The sequence below is a fragment of the Cetorhinus maximus genome, chromosome 6 (genome assembly GCF_964194155.1).
Source record: "Cetorhinus maximus chromosome 6, sCetMax3.hap1.1, whole genome shotgun sequence".
NCBI classification, from domain to species: Eukaryota; Metazoa; Chordata; class Chondrichthyes; order Lamniformes; family Cetorhinidae; genus Cetorhinus; species Cetorhinus maximus.
In genome coordinates this window covers 90,979,866-91,007,471 of record NC_135884.1, presented here as the reverse complement: position 1 = coordinate 91,007,471, position 27,606 = coordinate 90,979,866, and the positions used below count along the sequence as shown (strand labels likewise).

The 27,606-nt window shown below is 44.4% G+C and overlaps 1 protein-coding gene across 1 annotated transcript in view; it reads left to right on the top strand.

Moving 5' to 3' along the window:
• LOC144681901 (uncharacterized) overlaps positions 1-27,606 on the top strand; it is a 304,508-nt gene that overhangs the window by 88,103 nt on the left and 188,799 nt on the right. Inside the window, exons 6-9 of the mRNA XM_078544030.1 lie at positions 3,535-3,656; positions 13,502-13,616; positions 14,540-14,594; positions 18,309-18,360. Of these exons, the coding sequence (XP_078400156.1) occupies positions 13,503-13,616; positions 14,540-14,594; positions 18,309-18,360 (221 nt within the window). The 5' untranslated portion in view covers positions 3,535-3,656; position 13,502. The remainder of the gene's footprint in view (positions 1-3,534; positions 3,657-13,501; positions 13,617-14,539; positions 14,595-18,308; positions 18,361-27,606) is intronic.

The following is a 27,606-nucleotide window of genomic DNA, read 5'->3' as shown; positions in this document are numbered from 1 at the left end:
GCACACTTGCCATAGTTAAATAAATAATCCAGGGTCAGTTAGGCTTGTTGTCAAGCCAATTGACCTTGATAATAAGCTGCCCACACCATTTGAAGTGGGCAGCCGGGCGGGAGCAGGAAGCCTGATTTTTTTTCACTGATATACTTAAAGGGTTGGTAGGAAGTAGGGGGGTCGCTCTTTGGGGCTGCTCTTTGCCAGTCGTGGGCTGGTGCCCCTTAGGTTGCACACCCCCTTCCCCTTCCTTCCTACCTGCTCCCTCACTTAAACTCACCACCCCCACCCCCCCGCCCAACTGTCCCTCCTCCTAACCTATACAAACATCCCCGGCCTAGGACCCTGGACTCTCCTGCTCCAGGCATCCATGGGCCTTGATCCTCATCTTCTGGAGTCCCAGCAGTGGCCACTGACACCTCCCTGGCCCTGTTGGGACTGATGGAGCTGCCAGCCAATTGGAATGGCCGGCAGTTCTAGAGGGTGGGACTTTCTCCCCAGTGAAAGGCGATCGGCGTGGAGCAAGACGGCCACATGCCAACGTTGTTTCCAAGGTGGGAGGAGTGCGTCCCATCACTCCATCCCCAACCCCCCATCCCATATTATTCACCTCGTATATGTCTTGTACAACATTTTACATCATACGGCTTATGCAGCACACTGCTTTAAGAACATAGGAACAAGAGTAGACTATTTTACCCCTCAAACCTGTTCAGCCATTCATGGCTGATCTGCAACCTAACCCAATATACCAACCTTGGCCTCTTATCCCTTAATACCTTTGGTTAATAACTGTTATCAAGCTCAGTTTTAAAATTAACTATTGATCTCACATCAATTCCCATTTGTGGAAGAGCTTTCCAAACATTCTACCACTCTTTGTGCGAAAGAAGTGTTTCCTAACTTCGCTACTGCTTGTAATCTTTTGAACAAACCCCCAACTAAGCTGCATGGTTGTACAGTCACACAGCTGATGAGGGGCCACACTTCTGTGATAAATAATGCCTGTGCGCAGTTACACAAAAAATTTAGTGACCACTCGCTGAAAATATTGGGCCGCGTGCAACAATTATATTTTAAAAGGAACTTTGCCCCCAGTCCTAGGCTCTCCAACTAGCGCACATAGCTGTCCCTCTGAACTCTATCTGCTCCCCTTAGTATTTTGAATACTTCGATTAAATCACCACTTCACTTTCTGAATTCCAGCAAATACAACTCTAGTCTGTTTAATCACTCCTAATAGTTTAACCCTTGAAATCCAGGTGTCATTCTAGTAAATCTATGCTGCACCACATGGACCGCAGCAGTTCAAGAAGGCAGCTTACCATCACCTTCTCAAGGGCAATTAGGGATGGGCAATAAATGCTGGCCTGGCCAGCGATGCCCACATCCCATGAATGAATATAAAAAAAGGAAACTGAACTGGACCAGCCATATAAGTAATGTGGCTGCAAGAGAAGGCCAGAGGCTGGGAATTCTGTGGTGAGTAATTCACCTCCTGATTCCCCAAAGCCTGTCCACCATCTACAAGACACAAGTCAGGAATGTGATGGAATACTCACCACTTGCCTGGATGAGTGCAGCTCCATCAACACTCAAGAAGCTCGACACCATCCAGGACAAGGCAGCCCGCTTGATTACACCCCACGACCTCCAACATTCACTCCCCCTACCACCGACGCAATGTGGCAGCAGTGTGTGCCATCTACAAGATGCACTGCAGGAACACACCAAGGCTCTTTAGATAGAACCTTCCAAAACCCACATCCACAGCACCACCCGCAACTGCTACCATCTAGAAGGACAAAGGCAGCAGACTGATGGGAACATCACCACCTGCAAGTTCCCCTCCAAGCCCCACACCATCCTGACTTGGAGCTATATCGCCATTCCTTCACTGTGGCTGGGTCAAAATCCTGGAACTCCCTCCCTAACTGCACTGTGAGTGTATCTACACCATGTGAACTGCAGCGGTTCAAGAAAGCAGCTCACCACCGCCTTCTCAAGGGCAATTAGGTAAGGGAAATAAAAATGCTTGCCTAGCCAGTGACACCCACATCCCATGAAAGAATTAAAAAAAATATATAAAGTGCAGCATTCCATTAACTTTTTGAGAAGTTTTCTATACCTGTTCATGATATTTCACAATGAATAGTTAAGGCCCCGACAAAGATCCTTGTGGGACACCATTGTTCATCTACTGCCAAATAGAGTGCCTGTCCACAATCCCTACTTGCTAACTCCTTCCATTCAGCCTATTTCCTAACCAGGTAAATAATTTGTCTTCAATTCTATGAGCTTCAGCTTTAGCTAACAGTCTCTTATGATTATAATTTTATCAGATTATTTCTGGAAGTCCATATAAATAACATCCATAGACATTCCCCTCTTCACTAATTTAGACCCCTCTTCACTACTTTAGACCCCTCTTCAAAAAATTCAATCAGATTTATCGGCATCACCTACCCTTTATAAATCCATGCTCTGTGTTTATGTGACTCTTTTTTTCCCTTTCTCCCACCTCTATGTATATGTCTGTGAGCAGAGTGTCACAAGTTGGTGGTAGTCGTTAAAATTATCCATGACCCTGAATTGTTCCAGTTCTTTTCATCTGGTTCATTATCTGTTAAAATTCTGCAGTTCCACTTCTGACACCAGGGTCAGGATTTTGACCTCCCCCATCAATTTTACAATAGAATTAAGGTGTGAAGGCACGACAAATGGGCTGGAGATTATTCTCTGCTGTACCCTAACTATGGCATAGTATTCAAATGATGAAATAAAGTCTTTATAGCTAAAAAACAACACCACATGTGCATTTGAGCTATGAGGTGATGGGGTATCCATACATAACTCTTACCTCAATTTTGTTTTAATTCCTCTGAACTAACTACCTTTAGAGTCTATGTTTAACTAATTTCATTTCTGTCTCTCTTGCTTGTCATTCTTTGCTAAGACTGAATCATTCCCAGTATGATGAACAGTTGGAACATAACCAGCCATTTCTTAACTATGTTGAAATTATACAGGCCTGTATAATTAGTATAAGATTTTGAATATCACCAAGGATTGAATGCAAGGCTGACTGACAGGGTGGGTGGAAGCAGATTCTATAGTAACTATCAAAGGGAATTAGATCTATACTTGAAAAGGAAAGAGTTGCAGGGCTATGGGAAAAGGGCAGGAAGTGGAACAAATTGGACGGTTCTAACACAGAGCTGGCTTAGGCACAAAGGGCCAAATGGCTTCCTTCTGTGTTGCATTGCTATGATTCAACCTTTTATGTAATCAGGCAGGGATATGCTGAGCCTTCTGCTGTAGCATGTTGCCCCTTTTCACCAATCTCTTTCCTCATTTTCAACTTTTGCTTTTGTCTTCCCCTCAGTCACTTTCAATCATGATCATTTTCTGTTTCCTTATCTCCTTTCCTCACTCTCATTATTTTTCTTTCCTCCACTTTCTCCTTCTCCCTCTTCCTCCCTAGTGTCTCAGTGACTTTACTGTGGAGAAACGTCCTTCACTGCCTTAATCTTTTCCTTGCAGGGTGCTTAATCTCCCCTTGGGTCCCAGAGTGCCCAGGAACAGTAATTCTCACACACAAGCTTATACACGGAGTTTCAACTTTCAGGAATGGAGCCCACTCAGTAACCTCTCCAATACCACAGGTAAATCTTGGGTTGTTTAGATTTTGATGCTTGAAGACACAGATTGTCTTGTAATCTTCTTCGCGAGAGAAACAATAAAATCATAGTCAAGCTATTAACTGTATCTGCAGATTTGAAATCTGGCCTTTATGTACTACTTGTACCTTTTAAATTGGATGAGGATTTGTCTGCTTTACATAGTAATAAGCGAGAAGTAAATGAATAACAGGTTACAACATTCTGCAATTACACTGAACGTCAAGACAATAAACAATGTCAATGAGGTTTCAGTAACTCAATTACACTACCTTGCTTATGCATTGAGTAACTCACAGAAAGACTGTAGCATATCCCAAAGCCATTAATGGCTGCATGTTATAGTCTTAAAGCAGATAATCAGTATAAAGTGAGTGCAACATTAGTGATCCACTGAGCATCATTTTTACTTAGGTTTTCTGAAAGATTTTGATATTCAGTTGCATCATGTGAAAAGAAATGACAGAAATTTCAGTTAAAAATCTGCTCAAGCCAGTAAGGTCTTATTCTTGTTACTGTTGCTATTATATTAATTATATGATCACTGATATATAGTTTGTGTGGACTATTTTATAGTATTATTCACTGTATAATGCTGCTGTATTGTATTTCAGCATTGTAAGGCAAATGTCTAATATTCCAGTGTGCTCAATATCAAATTTAAATGGAGAAAGGCTGCAGAATGCTGCAGCACAGACGGATCTCGATGTCCTTGTACATGAATCTCAAAAAGTTAGCATGCAGGTACAGCAAGTAATTAGGAAGACAAAGTGAATGTTAGTCTTTATTGCAAGGGGGTGGAGTTTAAAAGTAGGAAAGTCTTGCTACAGCTGTACAGAGACCACACCTAGAGTAGGAGTATAGTTTTGGTCTCCTTACTTAAGGAGGGATATACTTGCATTGTAAACAGTTCAAAGAAGGTTCACTAAGCTGATTCTTGGGATGTAGGGGTTGTCTTATGAGGATAAGTTGAGCAGTTTGGACTTTTGCTCATTGGAGTTTAAAAGAATGCAAGGTGACCTTATTGAAACACACAATATTCAGAAGGGGCTTGACAGGGTAGGTGCTGAGAGGATGTTTCCTCTTGTGGAAAAATCTAGAACTGGGGACAGCATTTAAAAATGAGGGTTCAGAGACGAGTGTTGTTAGTCTTTGGAATTCTCTTCCACAGAGAGCAGAGGAGGTTGGGTGATTGAACATATTCAAGGCTGATTTGGACAGATTTTTGATGTGCGGGGGAGTCAAGGATTATGGGGCGAGGAGTGGGGGGCACAGGCAGTAAAGTGGAGTTAAGGCCCCAATAGGATCAGCCATGATCTTACACAATCAGCACCAGTATTATTCTACTGTGTCCTTAATGGTACATTCAGTGCCTGTCCTACAGTGATATACAGTCAGCAGGCCTGAAAATCCATGGCCCTTCCAGTACACTCTTGCCATAAATCAGACAGCAAGCCAGCAAAACAGACTGGAACCTGAATACTTCAGGATGAGGCCTGCTGCTAATTTTTGTGGGCCTTGGCTTGAGATGGAACTTCTACCTGCTCAAACTTGGTTTTCTGTGTCAGAGAGGACATGAGCACAGGGTGGGGGAAGAAGGCAAGATAGGGGATTCCACCCTTGCATGTTATTTGGTCCCCTCTGGAATTCATCAGGGTGAAAGGAAGTGTTACGACTGCTAGTCCAGTGGAAGTGCAACTCACCTGCAAGGAATAGGCCTAATCCTAGTTGGAAGACAAAGGGCAGCATCACTCAGGAATTGGGGGACCAATTGCCCAAACAACAGGCTGCTGGGCCTTTGGATGTTGTGCCAATTCCGGCAGCATGCCACCAGTACAATTCCTGCTGGGTGGATGCCCAAAATACACCCAGAATGATATCCACTTGAAATATTTAAAACTGGGAATTTCCTCTAACTTGCTGGGAACAATTTGTTGGGGAGGCAATGGCATAGTGGCATTGTCGCTGGATTAGTAATCCAGAGACCCAGGGTAATGCTCTGGGGACTCGGGTTGAATCCCGCCACGGCAGATGGTGGAATTTGAATTCAATAAAAATGTGGAATTAAAAGCCTAATGATGACCATGAAACCATTGTCGATTGTTATAAAAACTCATCTGGTTCACTTTAGGGAAGGAAATCTGCAGGACTTGCCTGGTCTGGCCTACATGTAACTCCAGACCATTTGGCAATATGGTTGACTCGTAAATGCCCTCTGAACAAGGGCAATTAGGGATGGGCAACAAATGCTGGCCTAGCCAACGACGCACGCATCCTATGAATGAATTTTTAAAATGATGGAAGTTGATAGACAGTTGATACTGGCACATATGTCAGCTCAATTACCCATGGAACTTCAGGCGTGATGTTTGTATTTTACAGTGTTCTCACTGTTATAAGACCAGTAGGGAAATCTATGTAACCATTTGTAATGGACAGCAAGTGGGCAGAGCAAACCCACTATCCACCTAATGCAAGTGATTCAAGAACAAATCAGTTTTCATGGTCAGACCTCACTACCATTCCACCAGTGTTCACACATTTGGAACAATTCGTCGATCAGAGGGGTCCAAACATGCAGCAGCTCACCAATGAAGCCATCTGGTCCAGGTAGGCAGGAAACGGGAATGTAATGCCAGGAAGGGAGAAAGCATACAAATGTAATAGTGCACCAGCAAATATGGTCAGAGTAGGAAAAAATTGCTTTGAACCAATGAAAGGGGAGAAGGGCTTGGGTGAAGGGAGATTTAGAAATCCAAAGATAAAAGTTGAGGCAATAGGAAAGTATATCGATGTGGGTAAAGACAAGCTGAGTGAGACAGGAAGGAACAGAGAGTTTAATGGTAATAGTGCACCAGAGAGTAAGGTCTATGAAGGGAGTAGTAGTAAAAAATAAAATTGAGGTCACCTGATCTGAATGCATGGAGCATCCGCAGTAAGATAGATGAATTAGTAGCACAAATAGAGATAAAAGGTTTAGATCTAATCACCATCACAGAGACATGGGGCAGAATTTTGCCGTCGGCGAGCAGGGGGCAGGCCCCACTTGCCGACGCATAAAATGACGCGGGATGACCGGGGGAACCCCCGACGTCATCCCGCCCCATTTGAATTTTCAGGAAGGCGGGTGCACAGCCAAATCATTGAAACAATGAAAGGACCTGCCCGTCCAACCTTAAGGTTGGCGGGCAGACCAGGAGCCCCAGCGGGCAATAGGAAAAACATGAAACCTCATCCACCAGTGGTATGAAATTTCATGTAGGGATTTAAAAAGTTTAATTAACTTATAATGTAAATTATGAACATGTCCCATCTCATGTGACATTGTTACATGAGGGGGACATGTTAGGGAATTTTTTTTTTCTAATTTTCATATTTTTAGAAGTGTAAGCAATCTCCCTGAGGTAGCACTTAGCCTCAGGGAGATGTGTGCTCTTTCGTGCGCTTGTGAAAAAGAGCACACTCTCGCTTTTGGGGAATCACCCCCCTGCCCGGACGTCACGTTGGGGGCCTTAATTGGCTCGCCCATGTAAAATGGCGGCGGGGCCCACTTCTCCAGCGGGGATCGGCTACCCGCCCACCGGAGATTGGGTCAGGCCCGCCCGCCCAGCAGGCAGAAAATTCTGCCCATGGTTACAAGGTGACCAAGGTTTGGGAATAAATATTCCAGAGTACACAACATTTTGAAAAGACAGGCAGAATGGAAAAGGAGGAGGGGTAGCCATGATAATGAAGGATGACATAAGGACATTTATGAGAAAAGATCTTGGCTCAGAAAATCAGGACATAGAATTGGTATGGAGACTAGAAATAGCAAGGATTAGAAAACACCGATGGGAGTAGCTTATAGGCCCCCTAACAGTAGTTATACAGTTGGACAGATCATTAAACAAGAAGTTACTGGAGCTTGTAACAAAGGAAATGTAATGTGGGGGACTTTAATCATTATATAGACTGGACTAATTGCATTACAAAGGTGGTCTGGAGGATGAGTTTGTAGAATGCTTTCATGACAGTTTCCTGGAGCAATATATTGTGGAACCAACTAGGGATGAAGCTATTTTAAATCTAGTATTGTTCATTGAGGCAGGATTCATTAGTAATGTCATAATAAAAGATCCACTGGAAAATACTGCTCATAATACAATTTAGTTCGACATTAAGTTTGAAAACAGCATACTCCAATCACAAACAAGAATCTTAAACTTAAACAAAGCCAATTACATTGGTATGAGGGGAGAACTGGTGAAGGTTGATTGCTTAAATTGTCTAAAAGATATAGCAGTAAATGAACAGTGGGAAACATTTAAAGAAACAATTCAGAATGTTCAGTAAAAATACATTGCATTGACAAACAAAAACTCAGCGAGAAAGATCCACCCATGGCTTACTAAAGAGGTGAAGAATAGAATTATATTAAAGAAGAGACTTACAATGTTGCAAAGTATAGTAGTAAGTCTGAGGATTGGGAGTCTTTTAGAAAGCAGCAAAGGGCCACCAAAAAGTTGATAAAAAGGAAAAAAATAGAATGAGAGCAATCCAGCCAAGAGTATAAAACAGATTGTAAGAGCTTTTACAAATACAAAAAGGAAGAGAGTAGCTAAAGTAAAAATTGGTCCCTTAGAAGCAGAGACAGGAGAAATTATGGAGAATGAGGAAGTGGTAGAGACATTGAACAAATATTTTGCATCTGTCTCCACAGTAGAAGACACAAGTTATATACCAGAAGTAGCCTTGAGGCTAATAAGAGTGAGGAAATTTAAGCTAATTAATATCAGTAGAGAAAAAATACTAGAGAAACTCAAAGGACTAAAATCGGACACATTCCCAGTACTTGATGGCCTACACCCTAGGGTTCTAAAAGAGATAGCTACATAGATATTGGATGTACCAGCTATGATTTCCCAAAATTCATTAGATTCTGGTACGGTCTCAGCAGAATGGTTAGCCAATGTAACACTGCTATTCAAGAAAGGAGGGAGAGAGAAAACAGGGAGCTAAAGGCCAGTTACCCTGACATCGGTCATCAGGAAAGTGCTGGAATCTATTATTAAGGAAATCTTACAAATGCACTAAGAAAATCCTAGTATGATTAGAACAAGTCAACATGGTTTTAGGAAAGGGAAATCCTGCTTCACAAATTTATTGGTGTTTTTTGAGGAAGGTATAAAAGAGAACCAGTAAATGTAGCATATCTGGATTTCAAAAAGATATTTGATAAGGTACCACACAAAAGGTTAATAGACAAGATAAAGGGCTCATGGAGTTGGGAGTAATGTATTAGCATGGATAGAGGATTGGTTAATGGACAGAAAGCAGAGTATAGGGATAATTCAGGCATTTTCCATGTTGGCAGGTTGTGATTAGTGGATTGCCACAAGGATCAGTGGTGGGGCCTCAGCTATTTACAATCTATATTAATGACTTAGGCAAAGAGACAGAGCAAAATGTAACTAAGTTTGCTGAGACTACAAAGCTAGGTGAAAATGTTGTGAGGAGTACACAGCGAGGCTGCAAAGAGATATAGACAGGTTAAGTAAGTGGGCAACAAGGTGGCAGATAGAGTATACTGTGGGGAAATGTCAGGTTGTTCACTTTTTTGTTGTAAGAATAGAAAAGCAGAATACTTTTTAAAAGATGCAAAACTTATAAATGTTGATGTTCAGAGAGACTTGGGTGTGCTCATATAAGGAACATAAAAAGTTGACATGCAGGTACAGCGAGCAATTTGGAAAGCAAATGGCATGTTGGCCTTATTGCAAGGGGATTGGAACACTAGAATAAAGAGGTCTTGCTACAATTGTACAGGCTTTGGTGAGACCACAACTGGAATACTGTGTGCAGTTTTGATCTCCATATTTAAGGAAGGATATACTTGTATTGGAGATGGTACAGCGAAGCTTCACTAAATTGGTCCCTCAGATGAGAGAGTTGTTGAGATGCTGAGTAAATTAGGTCAATATTCTTTGGAGTTTAGAAGAATGAGAGGTGATCTCACTGAACCATTCAAGATTATGTTGGGGATTGACAGGGTAGACACAGAGATTGTTTTCCCTGGCTAGGGAATCGAGAACAGGGGGACACAGTTACAGGATAAGGGACCAATAATGCAGGACTGAGATGAGGAGAAATTTCTTCATTTAAATGGTTGTGAATCTTTGGTGTTCTCTACCCCAGATGATTGTGGATGCATCATCATTGAATATATTTAAGGCTGGGACAGATTTTGGGGTCTCAGGGAATCAAGGGATATGAGGAGTGGGGAGAAAGTGGAGTTGATGCCCAAGATCAGCAATGATTATATTGAATGGTGGAACAGGCTTGTTGGCCGTATGGTCTTCTCCTGCACCTATTTCTTATGTTTTTCTATTCTTATACTAGGGAGGGTCTGGCTTCTCCTAACCTCTCAAAAATCAGTTGCAGAATGTTTGTTCTTCCACTTTTTCTGAGCAGTTTGTAGCTGTCCCTTTAAGGACAGTCTTGCCCATGCACAAAAAAATTATGATTGGAGACCCATTACACTGGACTCTGCACTCGTTATCTTCTAGAGAGATTTCCTGAGAGAGGGTGGAATGTTTATTTTCTAAGTAGGTTTAGTCATATAGGTGGGGCGGGAGGGTCATATTTGGGGCATGCATTTCATTTGCTTGCAGGTATATGCAGCAAGATCTGGATAACAATCAGTTTTAGGTTGATAAGTAGCAAGTAACAGTCATGCCACACAACTGCTAGGGAATGACTGTTTCCAACAAGAGAGAATCTAACCATCTCCCCTTGACATTCAATTGCTTGACAATCTCAGAATCTCCCACAATCAGCATCCTGGGGATTACCATTGACCAGAAACTGAACTGGATTGACCATATAAATACTGTGGCTACAAGAGCAGGTCAGAGATTGGGAATTCTGGGGTAAATAATTCACCTCCTGTCTCCCCAAAGTCTGTTCACCATCCACAAGGCACAAATCAGGATTATGATGGAACATTCTCCATTTGCCTGGATGAGTGTGACTTCAACAACACTCAAGAAACTCAACACCATGCAAGACAAAGCAGCCCACTTGATTGCCTCCACATCCATCACCTTAAACATTGACTCCCTCCGCCACTAATGCCCAGTGGCAGCAATGTGTACCAGCTACAAGATGCAACTTGCCAAAGGTTCTTCAACAGCACTTTCCAAATCCATGCCCTCTACCACCTAGAAGGATAAGGGCAGCAGATGCATGGGAACACCATCACCTGAAAGTTCCCCTCCAAGCCACACACCATCCTGTCTTGGAACTATATCAAGGTTCCATCACTTTTGCTGGGTTAAAATCCTGGAACTCCCTTCCTAACAGCACTGTGGGTGTACCTACCCCAAATGGATTTTAGCAGTTCAAGAAAGCAGCTCACCACCACTTTCTCAGGAGCAATTAGGGATGGACAACAAATGCTGGCCTAGCCAGTGATGCCCACATCCCATGAAATAATAAAATAGTATGCACTATTGTTATGCATTATGAATTCCACTCCTTATTTCTATGCACAAGGCACTGCCAAAGAGAGGACCATATCAGGGATACATTACACCAGATAAGCTGATGCTGCAAATACAGATGGGTTCAGAATTGGTCAGGCAGAATGTGCACCACGTGCATTCTACCTGAGTTCCACCCTGGCAGGGAAGAGAAGCAAATGTATTCTAGTGCTCTGCAGTTTTTATTCTTGTACAGTGGTGCACTTAGTGGTGACTGTATGATTATTGTCTGTTATTCTACAGTGCACAGTGGTGACTGTACAGTCATTGTCTGCATAATCCAGCAGGGCACTCGATGCTCCATGGTCAGTCTGCATTGTTTAAACACTGTTGCACAACCAACATCTGCTTTATTCTGCATTGTTCAGGGTTATAGTCAAGGTCTATTGTTGTGTGATGCCTGTATTCCACAGTGCATTCAGGATTTTGCAGTTTATTACTCTGCAGGGCACCAATTGGAAAGCATAGGCCCCTGTACCAGTTATTGTACAGCACCCACTTTTAAAACAGCCAGTGTTTATTATAGAGTATCCACTGCTAACCGGTGCCTATTACACATTTTAAAAAATTTATATTTATTTTTATTTTTTGTCTGCTTATTTTCATCTTTATTCATTTATTCATTGTTTAATCCCATTTTTTATTCCCTTTTTCCATCCTTTTTCCCAACCACTGCCCCCTCACCCCACCCCACCCCAAAAAGGGCCATCTGTTATTTGTTCCATGTTGTTCTTTCACAGAGTGCTTACCCTTGTTCTACTATTAACACATTCTGTTTTCTTACATTTTATGCCACTATCAGCATCTCCTTTAGCCCTTACCATTACCATTAACACTCTCTTTGTCTTTTCGTCCATTACATCTTTGTCAATCTCTCCTTAGGCCAGCGATGGGTGGAAGCTTCTTTCCGGCTTCACCTGCTCCACCCTCTTAAACAGTATACATTTCTACTCCTCTTTAGCTCTGAAGAAGAGCCATACAGACTCGAAATGTTAACTCTGTTTCTCTCTCCACAGATGTTGTCAGACCTCCTGAGTTTTTCCAGCATTTTCTGTTTTTATTTCAGATTTCCAGCATCCTCAGTATTTTGCTTTTATCTTAGGCTTTAACCTATTACACAGCATTCACTGTTAAACAATCAGAGCCTGAAAACTCAGTGGGAGAGAAAATGACTATATAGCACCCGCCTTGAGGCTCCAGTTGATCTAATGCTGAAAAATGGTGTCCCAGATGCATGCACACACTTCTGATGAGAAGTTCACCAGATGTACACCTAATGACCACGCAGAGCAGGCTGATTACGATGTCAATCAGTGTGCAATGTTGATTTGATGCTAGCACTGCCATTTTTGTACACCATGCTCCAGTCTATGTCCTGTCTTAACCTTACACCTTTTAAATGGCTTGAGGACACTCCACTAGCACTATTTAAAAGGATCATGGACCACTAAAGGATAGTTACTGGATTTTTTTTCCAGCTGTTACTACAATTCTATTCAATTTAGATGTTTTTCCATGATTATTAAAAGTTTCAATAGTCATCAGGAAATGGTCTGACTGGTGCTGAAGCACTTTTTGATGATTTAAAGACTTGTGTTGAAATAGGTGCTCTGGTAGGCCATCCTCTTGAAATTGAGTATGATTGAGAGAATGAACAGAGGCTACACAGGACAGGACAAGCTGCTAGAATGGGGAGGGGAAAAAGGAGGAGAAGGGCTTTCAGCGGGAGGCCATATCAGCCCAGGGTCTTTAGGGAACAACTTTCTTACTTCAACTTCAATGGCCCCAGTATAACCAGGTCCCTAACATCATCTGTGCATTCTGCTGGGCCTTCTGATATATGCCTGGTGGAGAATTTCTCGGAAAACATTTTGTAACACTTTGCCCTCTAGCCATCCTGTTGCACTTCAGCGTTTATTGTCCCACTATTCTGTACCAACCTTCTATTTCTCAGGTGTGCCTCTCAAGACCTCAGGGATGGGTATTTTATTCACAGTGTTAACATTTTAGCATTTTTCCTTCCCCCATGACCCGCCCCGCCCCCTGTTGTTGTTCTAATTCTGGACCTCCCTCAATTCTTTATGGACATTCAGCTTGAGAGCAAGGAAAGTGCTGTAGTTATTTTCACGAACGTCAGGGGCTGAAAATAAGTCTATTTATATTTTAATGTTTGCATGATCATATTCTGATGCATTTGTGTGGTTGTAATGTCATACCTACTTACAAACTCTCACCTATTTACAACCTCTAATTCTAAAATCATAATTTTGGCTTTCTGATTTATCTCTCTTCCTGCCCCTAAAACAGGATGTTTACCTGGATAGCAAAAGTTGCCCCGCAACCCCCTCAGCCAGTCAAACATCTAGAGACCATACCTGAGGTTAAGGGTGACTCTCAACCTGCAGAGGAACTGCAAGAAGAGGTAAGAGTTGTATTCTAATCATTGGTTGGCAACCTTTCATAGGCAGTCAAGGTATCACACAATTGTTGATGGATATATATCAAATAATGTCTTCAACTCAATCATTGACTGTCACATCACATTGACAGATTTCATTCACCCATTACTAGATGCACCTTGCCTGTACCTAAACCTTGGCTGCATAAACTGACAGAATTGTTTTACGTAAAATATATAGCACAGAAACAGGCCATTTTGCCCAACTGATCCATGCAGGTGTTTATGCTCCACATGAGCCGCCACTTGTCCTTATTCATCTAACCCTGTCAGCATAACCTTGTATCCTCTCCCTCTCATCTCTAGATTTCCCTTAAATGCACCTATAATATTTGCCTCAAGTACACCTTGTGGTAGCAAGTTCCACTGTCAGTTTGTGTCAGTAAAAGGCACATTGGACAGAATCTTTATTTTTTTTGGAGGGATTACTGTAATGGTGGCTTCTCTAGATATTGCCATTTCATTAGCTATCATATGGTGCAGAATAGCTATTGGGAAAGAGTCAATTTGAGATGTAATTTATTATGTTAAAAAAATTCTCCGGAATGCCCCTCTTATCTCAGATCCATCATTTGTTCTATGCAGGTAAAGCTCTTGGCTGCGATTGAGCAATAACCCAATTCAGGTGGAATTATAAATAATATGAACAATTTTTGTTGGGATTGAATATTGTCTAGTTTACCACTTCTGGGATTGAGGGGTTGTTGGCCAACTCCTCAGTTAGAATTGAAGAATGCCCGTATTCCTCGTGTTTTTTAATTGTCTTTTGGCTGCTTTTATAAAGTGTGCCTCATGCTGATTTAATGATTGTGTATTTAAAATAACAATTGATTTAAAATTCAATTCTCACTCTTCCAATTAGTCTTCTGTTTTTATTTCCAACATAGAAAACAGTGAGAATTGAAAATACAGAACAAACTTCATCATCTAAAAATGAAACAGGTGAGTTTAATCAAATTTAAGTTACATTAACAATAGTGAGTGCCTGGAACATGCTATTGATACTGTACCTTTAAGTGATGATATTGTACTCAGATTATGTGACCCATTATGTACAATGTTGCTCAACTAACATTACATGACATCCCAATGTACATAGCTCCATCACAACAGTAAGAATAATCATCTGTGCAAGTACCTTATTTATTTCCAAACTAAATGTTGTCGTCCATTGAATACCTGTTGTTTTCATGATGAAGCTAAAGATATACATTTAATTAAAAATCTTTCTTCCGTGCCCATTATTTCCTTATTCCTGATTCTTCATGTTCAGTCATACTGCTGATCACAGCACATGTCATTTGAAGTGTTATTGAAAATGAAGCATGCCAGATGTTGAAAGTGAACACATGATTATAAACAAATCTATATAGGCTGAATTCCTCACACCACTCCCACATAGTGAATTGGAAATATCATTGTGATGTGCTACTTTGTTGAGTTTCACAACCTGCCTTAGGTCACTAAATAACCTGTTCCCATCCCTCCACCATTCTAGAAGAGTACCAAGAATCCCACACCAGGACCTAATCCAGTCCTGTCCTTCCTATACTCAGCAAGGGTCACATTGCTTACCACGCAACCCTTGTTCTACCTTCCTCCTATTCCCCAGTTGTGAACTTATTCTAGACTCCTCTCCTTGCAAGTGTTTTATCCAATGGTCTGGTGCCCATATTCTTGGAGCCCATTATGCCCGATCATCTGATCCATGTCCAGTGGCTACTTCTGTCACACTTCTGGACACTAAGGCCTTGCCTCTCAGTGAATGCTTTTAACTAAGGTAATCACCTTGCCCCAGTGTTGCCAACTTTTCAGTTTAGTTCCTTTAAAGTTTGGAGCTCGGTCCATTTTTCACTTTGTCCCCATAGCTTGATCTTTGTTGGCCAGATTGAAACAATAATAATTGGGGCACTTGGCAGCATAACATCAAGTAAGGGGGGTGAAATATTAGAGACTGATGGCGAAGAAGATGTTACTGAATAAGAGGGAAATAGAGATATTGGGGAGCACAGGGTGGAGAGTTCACAGCAACAAATAATTTAAAAAATTGATTTAGAAATATATCCACCCTACAGTAACCCCATCCACAGCTCAAGTATTAATTTTAAAAAATGATTTCTGGTCCACTTTTGGTACCTCCATAATTAATTTAATAATAGCCACCTTTATGCTTCATTAATGCATTTTGAATAGCCATATAATATATATTATATATTTTTTAATTAATAAACTTTATTGCAATTGTTTGATCAAATCTCTGGTTCATTTATTTGATTAATTTTGGGGAAACTGTGTTTTAATTCTTTTTATTTAATTCATATATTCATGATCTTCTTGAACAATATAATTTCTACTTTTATTTAATTAATGTCCGTTGCTTTTACTGCCAAATGGTGAACAGATTTGTTTAATGTAATTTTTTTTATCGCCAAATCCATTTCATTAAATAATTATGTTCCATTTCATTAAACATTTTTGCAGGATCCCCCACTGCAGAAAGTGCCCATTATTTTTATTTAGTAATTGTTCTTAATCCCTCCAATAGTTCATCAGCAATGTGATGGGAGAGCCACTAGTTAACTATAGAAACTTACAACTGATTTTCTGATCTGGAGACAAATCGACAGAAAAACAATTTAAATTATGCAGATTTAGTGTTGGCGTTGGAATGGGGTTCCTTCTTGAAGAAACCTTATTCCTGTAGATAGAGCATAAACAACAAACAGGAGGAGGGGACTCCACAAATATCCCCATCCTAAATGATGGGGGAGCCCGGCACATCAATGCAAAAGACAGGGCTGAAACATATGCAACCATCTTCAGCCAGAAGTGTTGAGTGGATGATCCATCTCAGCCACCTGCTGAGGTCCCCAGCATCTTCAGCCAATTAATCCACTCCACTTGATTTCAAGAAATGGCTGAAGGCACTGGATACTGCAAAGGCTATGGGCCCTGACAACATTCTGGCAAGGGTACTGAAGATTTGTGCTCCAGAACTAGTTGCTCTCCTAGTCAGACTATTCCAGTACATTTGCAACACTGGCGCCTACCCAGGTATGCCCTGTCCACAAAAAGCAGGACAAATCCAATCCAACCAATTACTGCCCCAACAACATGCTCTTGATCATCAGCAATGTGATGGAAGGTGTCAACAATAGTGCTATCAAGTGGCACTTACACAACAGTAACCTACTCACCGATGCTCAGTTTGGGTTCTGCCAGAGCCATTTGGCTCCTGACCTCATTACAGTCTGGTCCAAACATGGACAGAGCTGAATTCAAAAGGTGAGGTGAGCGTGACTACCCTTGATATGGAAGCAGTATTTGACCGAGAGTGGCATCAAGGGCCCAAGCAAAATTGAAACCAATGGGAATCAAGGGGAAAACTCTCCACTGGTTGGAGTTGTACCTAGCGAAAAGGAAGATGGTTTTGGTTGATGGATGCCAATCATCTCAGCCCCAGGACATCGCTAGAGGAGTTCCTCAGGGTAGTATCCTATGCTCAACCATCTTCACCTGCTTCATCAATGACCTTCCCTCCATCATAAGGTCAGAAGTAGGGATGTTCGCTGATGATTGCAGCGTTCAGCACCATTCACAACTCCTCAGACAACAAAGCAATTTATACCCACAGGCAGCCAAGACCTGGACAACATTCAGGTCTGGGAATGATAAGTGGCAAGAAACATTTACATGACACAAGTGCCAGGTAATGACCATCCCCAACAAGAGAGAATCTAACCATCTTCCCTTGGCATTTAATGGCATTATAATCACTAAATCCCCCACCATCAACAACCTGGGGTTACCATAGACCAAAAACTGAACTGAACCAGCCATGTAAATACTGTGGCTACAAGAACAGGTCAGAGGCTTGGAATTCTGCGGTGAATAACACATCTTTGGACTCCCCAAAACTTTCCCACCATCTACAAGGCATTAATCAGGAGTGTGATGGAATACCCACAGACATTTGTCTGGATGAGTGTGGCACAAACAACACACTAGAAGTTTGACACCATCCAGGATTAATCAACCTGCTTGATCAGCACTCCATCCATCATCTTAAAACATTCACTTCCTCCACCGCTAACACACAGTAGCAGCAGTGTGTACAATCGACAAGATGCACTGCAGCAACTCACCAAGGTTCCTTCAACTGCACCTTCCAAACCCGTGATCTCTACCACCAAGAAGGGCAAGGGTAGCAGATGCTTAGGAACGCCACCACCTGCAAGCTCCCCACCAAGCCATATGCCGCCCTGACTTAGAACTATCATGCTATTCCTTCACTGTCGTTGGGTCAAAATCCTGGAACTTGCTTCCTAACAGCATTGTGGGTGTACCTACACCACATGGACTGCAGCGGTTCAAGGAGACAGCTCATCATCACCTTCTCAAGGACAATTAAGGATGAGCAATAAATGCTGGCCCAGCCAGTGACACTCACATCGCATGAAAAAATTTTAAAAATGCAAATGGTCTTATAGCTAATGACATGGATATTTGTATACCTTGTTTTTGTTGTAACATGCTTTTTTTGTATCACTCATAAGAACAACCTTGCAGAGTATTTATTGCACAGATAAATTAGAGACAGGGCAAAATACTATTCCTGTTCTCATCCTAATCTAATTTAAGGTGTTTCTATTGCAGGAGAAACACAGCCTGAACCTGAACAGATTTCAGGGCCCAGTGCAGAGACAAGGTATGAGGCACAGCTGGTTTCAGCTTATACTTTGACATGCCAACAGATTTGAAACATGGGATTCTTTTTGTAAAATTTTAATGGTTTTTAATATTTTCCCTGGGATGCACTTTGTAACGCATATTGTTCCAAGAGGTTCAGACAACTGATGGAAGGAGTTGAGTTCTGGCACGGTCATAATTTTCCACAGCCTTGTGCTCCATGGCAGTAATACATCTCTTATGCCCAAGAGTTCCTATCTCTAAATCACATGCTATTTACATGTAGTACAGCTTAAGACCCTGTCTTCTATATGGTGTTTGAACCTGGCATGACCAGTGACCTTGCCATAGAATCACAAAATGGTTACAACAGAGAAGGATACCATTTGGCCCATTGTGTCCATGCCTGTGCTCTGTAAGGGAAACTTAGCTAGCCCTATGCCCCAAGCTTTTCCACTTAGCCCTGCATTTTTTTTCTTTTCAATTACTAAATCAATTTTGTTTTGAAAGCCACAAGTGACTGTGGCTCCAACACACTCTCAGGCAGTGCATTCCAAGTCGTAACCACTTGCTGCATTAAAAAAGTTTTCCTCATGTTGTCCTTACGTCTTTTGCCAATCACCTTGATCTCAGTGTTCTTGCTATGGCCGATGACCACATTCTTGCTCTTTCAGTCTATAGAATTGTTGGGCGGAATTTTCTGGTCCTGCCATCAGTGGGTTTTGTGGCCAGGGGGAGCGGAAAATTCGGAGAAGGCCCAAAAATCAGATTCCCACTGATGGAAAATCAGTTCAGAACTTTCCCCTTCCACATTCATGGTGGGCTGATTGTTTCCTGCTGACCCATATTGGGAACACTATTTGCATGCATTACCATGTCATAAATGCTCATTAAAAATGCTACTTGCTGGAATCATGTTCCCTCTCCCAATCTTGCGCCACACCAGCAGGAAATTAGCCCGTTTGGAAATGAGTGGCGTGCAGCTGTCCGCCCTCACTTCGCTCATGACTTGGAGGTAAGCGCAACATTCAAAGCCGACCCACAACAGCGCTGCTCCAGTTTCTCAGCAATGGCGGCGTAACCAGCATTGCAATCAGTTAGGGGGGTGGGGGCGGACGGATGACGGAGACATAGGGGCCAATAGGGTATGGTGGGGTTGGAAGGGAGGATGGAAGATGGCAGGCAGAGGGGAGACTGAGGATGGGGAAGCTGGAGCCCGACATGGAAGACTAGAACACAGACATAGAAGAGGATGGATGGGAATCGAACTGTATGAATGGGAGGGGATGCATGCAGGCTTTGGAATAAGGGGGGTGGTGGGGGAACAGATTGTGTTAGTGTGGCACAAGAGGAATGGGTTGCACAGAGACTCATGGAGGGGGAGGGGAAGGGACTCTGTGTTATGATCAGTCATGAGAGAAAGAGAGAGCTCAAAGACACTCATAGTCCCTGGTCTGGGACTAAGAGGCCAGAGTGAGAGATTAAAGGCAGTCCTGGACCTTTGCGCATCTCATAGTCAGAGTGAGAGATTAAAGGCAGTCTTGGGGCTTTGTGGGCCATGCTACAGGGCAATACATGGCAAACATGTTGTACTCCTGCTCCAGAAAGGGGCAAACCCTGTGTGCTGAATTGTGATAAAGCACAGCTTGGTATGCAGGGCGTGACATGCCGATGGGTTTGTCTAGCTTGGTACTGGGCTGCAGATGCCATGATTAGGGGAAGCATCTGCAGTCTGTAAATAGGGAAATCATATTAAAGAGGGGTGGATACTCAAAGCTTTACTTAGGAGGGCTCTCCACTATGTGTGACCATGCACACAGCCTCCAGATGGGGAGGGGCGAGGTCCACATGGGGCATGAGGACGTCAACAGTGATGGGTTCGGAGGGAGGGCTGGAAGGTCCACCACGGTGACAATGGGATCCAGGGTTGCTGGGAGAGGCTGGAGACTAACTGGAGGGAGGTCTATCTGCACATTGTGAGGTTCCAGGTAAATGGAGGGACCCGGACACTGACAGAGGGAGGATCAAAGCTGGTCTCAAAATAAAAGTGCATCACCACCTGTTGTGGCACAGCCAATGGTAAATGCTGCATTGTCCAAATCCCAGACGGAGACTTGAGACAACTGCCACAACTATTTTTGCAATTTGTATGTTTTGAGATGCGGGCTTTGAATTTAGTAGTAGTAAGACCACCGAGCCTTCTAGGTTTTTACAGTGCTTCCGGGAGAGCATCACACTGGGCGAGCCTTAACTGGCTCACCCACGTAAAGTGGGGGTGTGTCCCTGATTAGGGGTGGCAATTGGGTTCACGCCCGACCCTGCCCTCTGCCGCACAACCTACCCCACCCCTGACGGGGGGAAAATTCAGCCCATTGTTTCACTATATCTTTGGATTTTATCTCCCTGATCATAAAAAATTATCATAGTATCAATTTTACCAGTAATCTTTGGGAAAAATAAACACATTGACCAGAATTTTCTTGCTGGCATGCGGAACGGGCCCCACACGCCGACACGTAAAATGACGCAAGGTGACGTCAGGCGAGCATCCCAACATCATGTGCCATTGCGACATTTAGGTGGGCGGATGCGCGCTGTTCTCGGATGTGTGCCCGCCATTAATTAATCAGCTAGTTAAGGCCCTCGAGGCAGCAATTGTCTGCAATTTTTCAGGGCCCGTGCGATATTTAGGACGTTGCATGGGCGCAAAGGTGCAGCTGGGTAGGAGACATTTGTATAAACCTCATCCACGGACGGGATTAGAGGAATGAGTAGGGTTGCGAGTGGTATCTGTTAGATATTTAATTGTGAAAGTCACTGACACTTGGCTGCGTGAGTAGGAATACTTCAAAACTCTTCACAGCTGCTTGGACAGGAGTAACAGACTTCAGGTTAGAACTCTGCAGTAAAGATCATATTTGGGGCCTGCAGGTTTCAGGATGCCTTCCCTTAGCCTGGGAATGGGAGTTGTGCTGTCCACTGGAGGCACCTCCTCTGAGGAGGAAGGTAGGGCCAGAAGGGGGAGGAGGCAAGGAGTCCACAGTCAGCCCCCAGGGGAACCACCTTTGGGAAGAGAGATGCAGGGCCAACAGTAAGTCCAAGGTGGAAGGGGCCGCAGAAGATGCCACTATCCTGCTGCCAGGGTATACAGGCGGTGAAGCAGCTACCTCAATATGTCTGAGGTGCAGTGCCGAAGGAGGCTCCGTCTCTCAAGGGAGACAGTCACCTCGATCTGTCAGATGATAGGCTCTGAGATCTGGGCCAACTGTGTGGGTAGGTACCCTATGACAGTGGCGCTGAAGGTCACGGCTGCCCTCAACTTCTATACCTCCGGCTCTTTCCAGGGGTTGGTGGGTGATCTTTGCGGAGTTTCCCAGTCAGCTGTCCACACTTGTGTCAAGCAGGTGACAGACGCTCTGTTCAGGCATGCATTGACTTTCATCCACTACCGTTGGGATGAAGCCTGCTAGACAGAGCGAGCCAGACGCTTCGCAGCGATTGGCGGCTTCCCTCACGTCCAGGGTGCAATCAACTGCACACATGTGGCCATCAAGGCACCAGTGGGTGAGCCCGGTACCTTCGTCAACAGGAAGGGTTTCCACTTCATGAATGTGCAGATAGTATGTGATCACAGGATGCTGATTCTACAAGTCTGCGCAAGGCACCCAGGCAGCTCCCACGATGCCCACCTCCTCAGACACTCCCAGGTGCCGGGGCTCTTCAGTGCTCCAGCATGGCTGGATAGATGGCTGCTGGGTGACAAGGGCTATCCCCTCAAAAGGTGGCTCATGATGCCTCTCCACCATCCAAGAACAGAGGCTGGTACAATAGGACCCATACCTCCAAAAGGGCTGTGATGGAGAGAACCATCGGTCTTCTCAAGATGCACTTCCGGTGCCTGGACCGTTCAGGGGGCGCACTCCAGAACCCCCCCAGATCGTGTGTTGTGATAGTGGTTGTATACTGCACTCTGCACAATCTTGCACTGGAAAGGGACGACGCAGTGGATGAAGAAATGTAGACGCAGTTGCTCCAGCTGCACACGATGAGTCCAGCAGTGAGTCCAAGGATGAGCATGCACAGGAGAACGCTGTGGAACGAGAACAGGAGGTCATTGAACCTCTTGCGGCACTGGACCCACGTGCATTGCACCACATCATGGGAGCTCACACTCTCGGCCACCTCCTCTCAGGCACATTTGGTCAGGTGGAGGGGCCTACGCCCCTCAGAAGCAGGACCTCCCGCTGTGCTGCCACCTCCTCCAGGAGGGCAGCTCGGCACTCATCCAAAAAATGAGGGGCACACTGCCCTGCTGCTCTACCCTCCGACCTGGCCTGCCCCGCTGCCGTACCCATGGGGAAAATTCTCCCCACTGTTTCTGAACTTCACCTGGCTAGGAGACACATTTCACCCCTCCTTTGAAAACAATCTAGTCTGGTTTATTTAAAAATGCAAATGTACTTTTATACCTTACATTCTAAACTTTTCCCATGTTTACCTACTTAACATTTCAAACCTAGCTTATCTTTTGTTACATCAAAGCCTTCAGACCGGCTACCTGTAATCCAATTAAATCTCTCTCTCATACACACACACATATAGACACAGATACCACTATTTTACAATAAGTTCCAATAACATTATTATATCTTCCTGACACCACCATCTTGAAACCCTGAAGTTATTGTGCAGTTTAAAATCGAAACAGGAAAAGAATCTGCACGAGAGGGGTATGAGGCAGTGTGGGAGGAGTCCACAGCTGGACTAAGGGGCCCTTTCAGGGGGCACACTCAAACTGCTTAGAGTCACAACATTGAAATAGGATCAGAGCTGAGAGAAAAGAGGAAGACTTCCTTGAGAAGGTGCAGATGGAACCCCTCCATGCCTTTTGGTGCGCTTTAACAAGAGACTGCAGGAGTCGCCGGCTTCACAATACCATTACTCAATTTGAGCTTTAACAGAGAGGTATGTGAGAATGGAAAATGCAGGCAACCATTAAGAAAGCACAGCTGCTGCAATTCTGCCAGATCATTAATGAAAGCCTCTAATGTGCTTTCTCCAATTGGCATGGATCTCGGGCCAAAGGGCATCCAGTCATTGCTGAAGTGCAAGTTGAGCTTAATCAGTATACCAGATCAGATATTACATGAGTGCCTTTGGTAAGGTGGCATATTTCACGAATGCATCCAAACCTCTTCCACCCTCTGTGGGATTGAGGTGTCAAGTATCAGGGTTGGCATTTTGGTCACCTAGATCTGTGAGTGTGTGCCTCAGCTACAAGGCTCTATCAGCGAAAATCTAGTAGTACAGATGTAGCTTTAGGGCATGATGGTGGCTTTCTGTTTGTGAGTGGGAGATCTACTGCATTTGCCCAGTATTCATTAATCTGTTGGATCTATCTGCCCACAGGGAGAAGGAGGATTGAATAATGGAGCCCACACTCAATGCTGCCCTCTTGATGGCGGTGATCCGATTGAGGAGAAGAAGAAGTGCCAGGCGCCACCTAGCACAGCTTTGAGAGGAGGCCTGGCCTGAGGTCCATGGTTCACGGGAGCCCCAGCAAGAACCAGAAGATGAGGAATTTAGAATCATCCTATGGAAGCGACTCACATGACAACAGGTCTACCAAAGAAGACTTTCCTATCTAGAGATGAGCGAAAGACGTGCACACCTGCGCTTGTCAAGAGATGTGGTGAACATACCTACCACAATCTGCGGGAGTATCTAATGGCCCATGGACTGGAGAGGACATCCCCTGCCAGTGCCCCTGGAGGTCATTCCAGGGATCCACAGGGGACCTGTGCGGTATCTCACAGTCCTCAACACATAAATGTGTTAAGGAGGTGATAGGTGCCCACCACAGTAAGGCTAATCATTATGTGAAGTTCACGCTTGGTGAAGCTAGCCCGGCTGCTAGATTTCTGCAGTTTGAAGCTTTCTCAGCATTTCCTAGAACGGAGGGTGCAATCGATTGCACACATGTGGCTTTGAATGCTCCATAGCAGCAGCCCCTGTTGTTCATGAACAGGAAAGGATTCCAGTCCCTGAACATTCAACTGGTGTGTGATCTTTAGAAGCACACCATGTATGTTTGTGCCAGGTACCCTGGGAGTTCCCATGACTCATACATCCTGAGTCACTCCCAGGTGCCTCTCATATTTGAAGGTCCTCAGCAATTACAGGGATGGCTGCTTGGGGATAAGGGGTACCCACTCAAGCGATGACTCATGTCACCGGTGCGTCGTCTTCAGAGTTCCTCAGAGGAGAGATACAGTGCGGCACATAGCTCAACACAACCCATCATCAAGCAGACCATTGGCATTCTGAAGATGCGCTTGTGATGTTTGGCTCACTCAGGTGAGGCTCTGCAGTACTCTTCACAGAGAGTGTCCCACATAATCGTAGTCTGTTGCGCCCTTCACAGCCTGGCACCTCAAAGAGGGGGATTCCTTGCCAGAGAGGAGGCTGAGAGCTCCTTGGACGATGAAGAGCAGGAAGGGCAAGAAACTGAAGAGGGAGATGAGGGTCAGCTTCCACGAGGATGCTATCAAAGAAGCATGTCATGGAAGATATGCCTGTGCCACACTGATAGCCACAAGATTCCAGGAGGAGTTTTTTTTTCATTCGTTCATGGGATGTGGGCGTCTCTGTCTAAGTGAGCATTTATTGCCCCTCCCTAATTGCTCTTGTTCACAGGGCATTTAAGAGTCAATCACATTGCTGTGGACCTGGAGTCACATGTGGACCAGATCAAGTAAAGATGGCAGATTTCCTTCCCTAAAGGACATTAGTGAACCAGATGGGTTTTTACAACAGTTAGCAATGGTTTTGTGGTCATCATCAGACTCTTAATTCCAGATTTTTATTGAATTAAAATTTCACGCTCTGCCGTGGTGGGATTCAAACCCAGGTCCCCAGAGCATTACCCTTGGTCTCTGGAATACTAGTCCAGTGACAATACCACTATGCCACCACAGGCAAGGTGCAGGCAACAGGACACGGCCACATTCCTTCTGTCCCTTAGTACCATTCCAATGCACTGTAAGGCCTTTACAGCCAGTAATATTGAGTGCAAGTTCAGCATTCAGACTTGCATCTTAAACCTTCATGACACACCAGGCCCTAATCTTTGGAAAGTGGCGAGCTCTGTGTCCATGCGATCTGGGAAGTAAAAGTCGGCACAAAGTGCAAATGCCACATCAAAGGACCTTAATGCGAAACTTTTAGCAGACACTGAGAGCGCCCATGGGTGGAGAGGCCATCATGGCTGCAAATCTTGTGCTTCGGTACAAACAATGAAGACAGTCATCTCATTTTTAGAAACGTTCACAGCTAACCTTCCAAGGCTTTTGAGTACACCTAACTCCATGTTGTCTTGTAAGGAGTAGAAGTTACTGACGCATTTTGCAAATACTTCAAATCAAGAGTTTGACACATCTCCCTGGGGTCGTTGTGTCCTTGGGGGCACAAGGGCTGAGTAACAATCATGACTCAGCTGCACATCATATAAATGTGAGGCTCACAAAGGGAGGAAATCACTGAGTGGGAGCGTGGCTCACCCTCGCCATAAGAGAGCACATAGATGCATGTGCACAATGCTTTCAAATGCCAAGACCATTCTCATGAGCTGCAAATGTATTTACAAAGGTACAAGATGTATACAGTGACTGAACACCCATGACCCAGATGTGATGTCAAAGTTTCTTAATTTTTCTAACTCTACTGCTACATCTTGGTGCATCCCTGACATCTGTAGCAGAGGTTGAGGCAGCTTGCTAACTGCTATGCCCTGTTGTCTTTGATGACTTTGGCATGTGTCCTTTAGAGGGCTGAGACCTGGAGGGCCCTGGCCTGTTTTAGGCCTCCTGCTGTGGAACAGATGCACTCCTCTGCCTGTACAGCTGGAGGTGATGGGGTCACAGGCAGAGGGGATTGGAGTCAGCTGGACACTCTCTGAGTCACCTGGGTTGATGGCTCCAGGGTCTACAGCTGCTGGTCCTCCTCACTATGAGTGCCCTGCCTGACTCCCTGAGGAGAAGAGGCTTCTGGAGGAAGCCCTTCTCCCCTAGCCACTGATGGATCCCACAAATGCCTATAGCAATGGAGTGCAGGTCCAAGCACAAATCCGGCAGGATCTGCTGGATCAAAGCCTCCAAGGTGGCTGCCACCCTTCCTATGGAGACCTTGAGGCGCTCGCATGTCGGAGCCATGACATCAGACAGAACGCAGACGGACTCCTCCATCCTTCACTATAGTCTGTTGACTGCCTTTCGCAACTCTACCTGATTTACCGCCGCCTGTCATTGCATCTCCAGAATGTGAGAGATGGCCATTTCCAGAGGCTCATTATCTGAACAGGACTCAGCGGGTGCCTGATCTCCAGCAGACTTCCGAGTGCCAGGGACCTGGGTTGTCACTGCCTCTGCCTGTTGTGGAGACATGTCAGTAAGGCATTTTCCAGAAAGTAACCCCAAGCCTAATCTAGAAATATGACCCACCAGAGTGTGTGTCTCTGCGCTGGTAGAGGGTGCAGGTGAACGCAGTGATGGGTGTTCTTCAAATGGATCCTCAGCACCCTCCTCTGAGGCGGGCTGGGGGCTGGGCTTACATTGGCTGTGCTAGTCTGCCTGGACCTGCTGCTGCCTGTCAGAGAGATAAAATATATGTAATTCATGAACAGGTTGAATACAGCATTGCATGTCACTCACTGAGAACATCAGGAGATGATCAACTCATGGTGGGCTCATCTGTACTGGCTTGCTGGGAGAGGCCTATCTCGCCTTCCCCACAGGATCAATCTCTGTCTCTTCCCTGCCAACTTGGCGCATTCTCCTCAAATTTGGAGAGCTCCTGTAGGTCAGCCATCCCTCCTCCAGCCTGGGATTTCTCCTTCTTGTTGTGGACAAGCTTGGCCTGCATGAAGACAAATGGATGGAATGTGATGGGAAGGGATGGAGTATGCCTGCTGCATGTGCTGAGCCCTCCCCAGAAAGGGCTGAGTTTGGAATTTGTGCAGCATGATAGATGAGATGCTGGTGATGTTAAAATGCCCATGAGACAATCAGTGCTAATGTGTCCACCGATAATATTGTGTGAGATCTCTGAGAAGTATAACCCTTTTGAATGCATAATTCCATTATGAGAGCGTGATATTGGAGTGAGCTGAAGGTTTACTTACCCTGGTGGAGTGGATGAGATCATTCATCCTCTCCCTACACTGGATAACGTTTCTCAGGTGGGTGCCCAACGAGTTGATCTCCCTTGC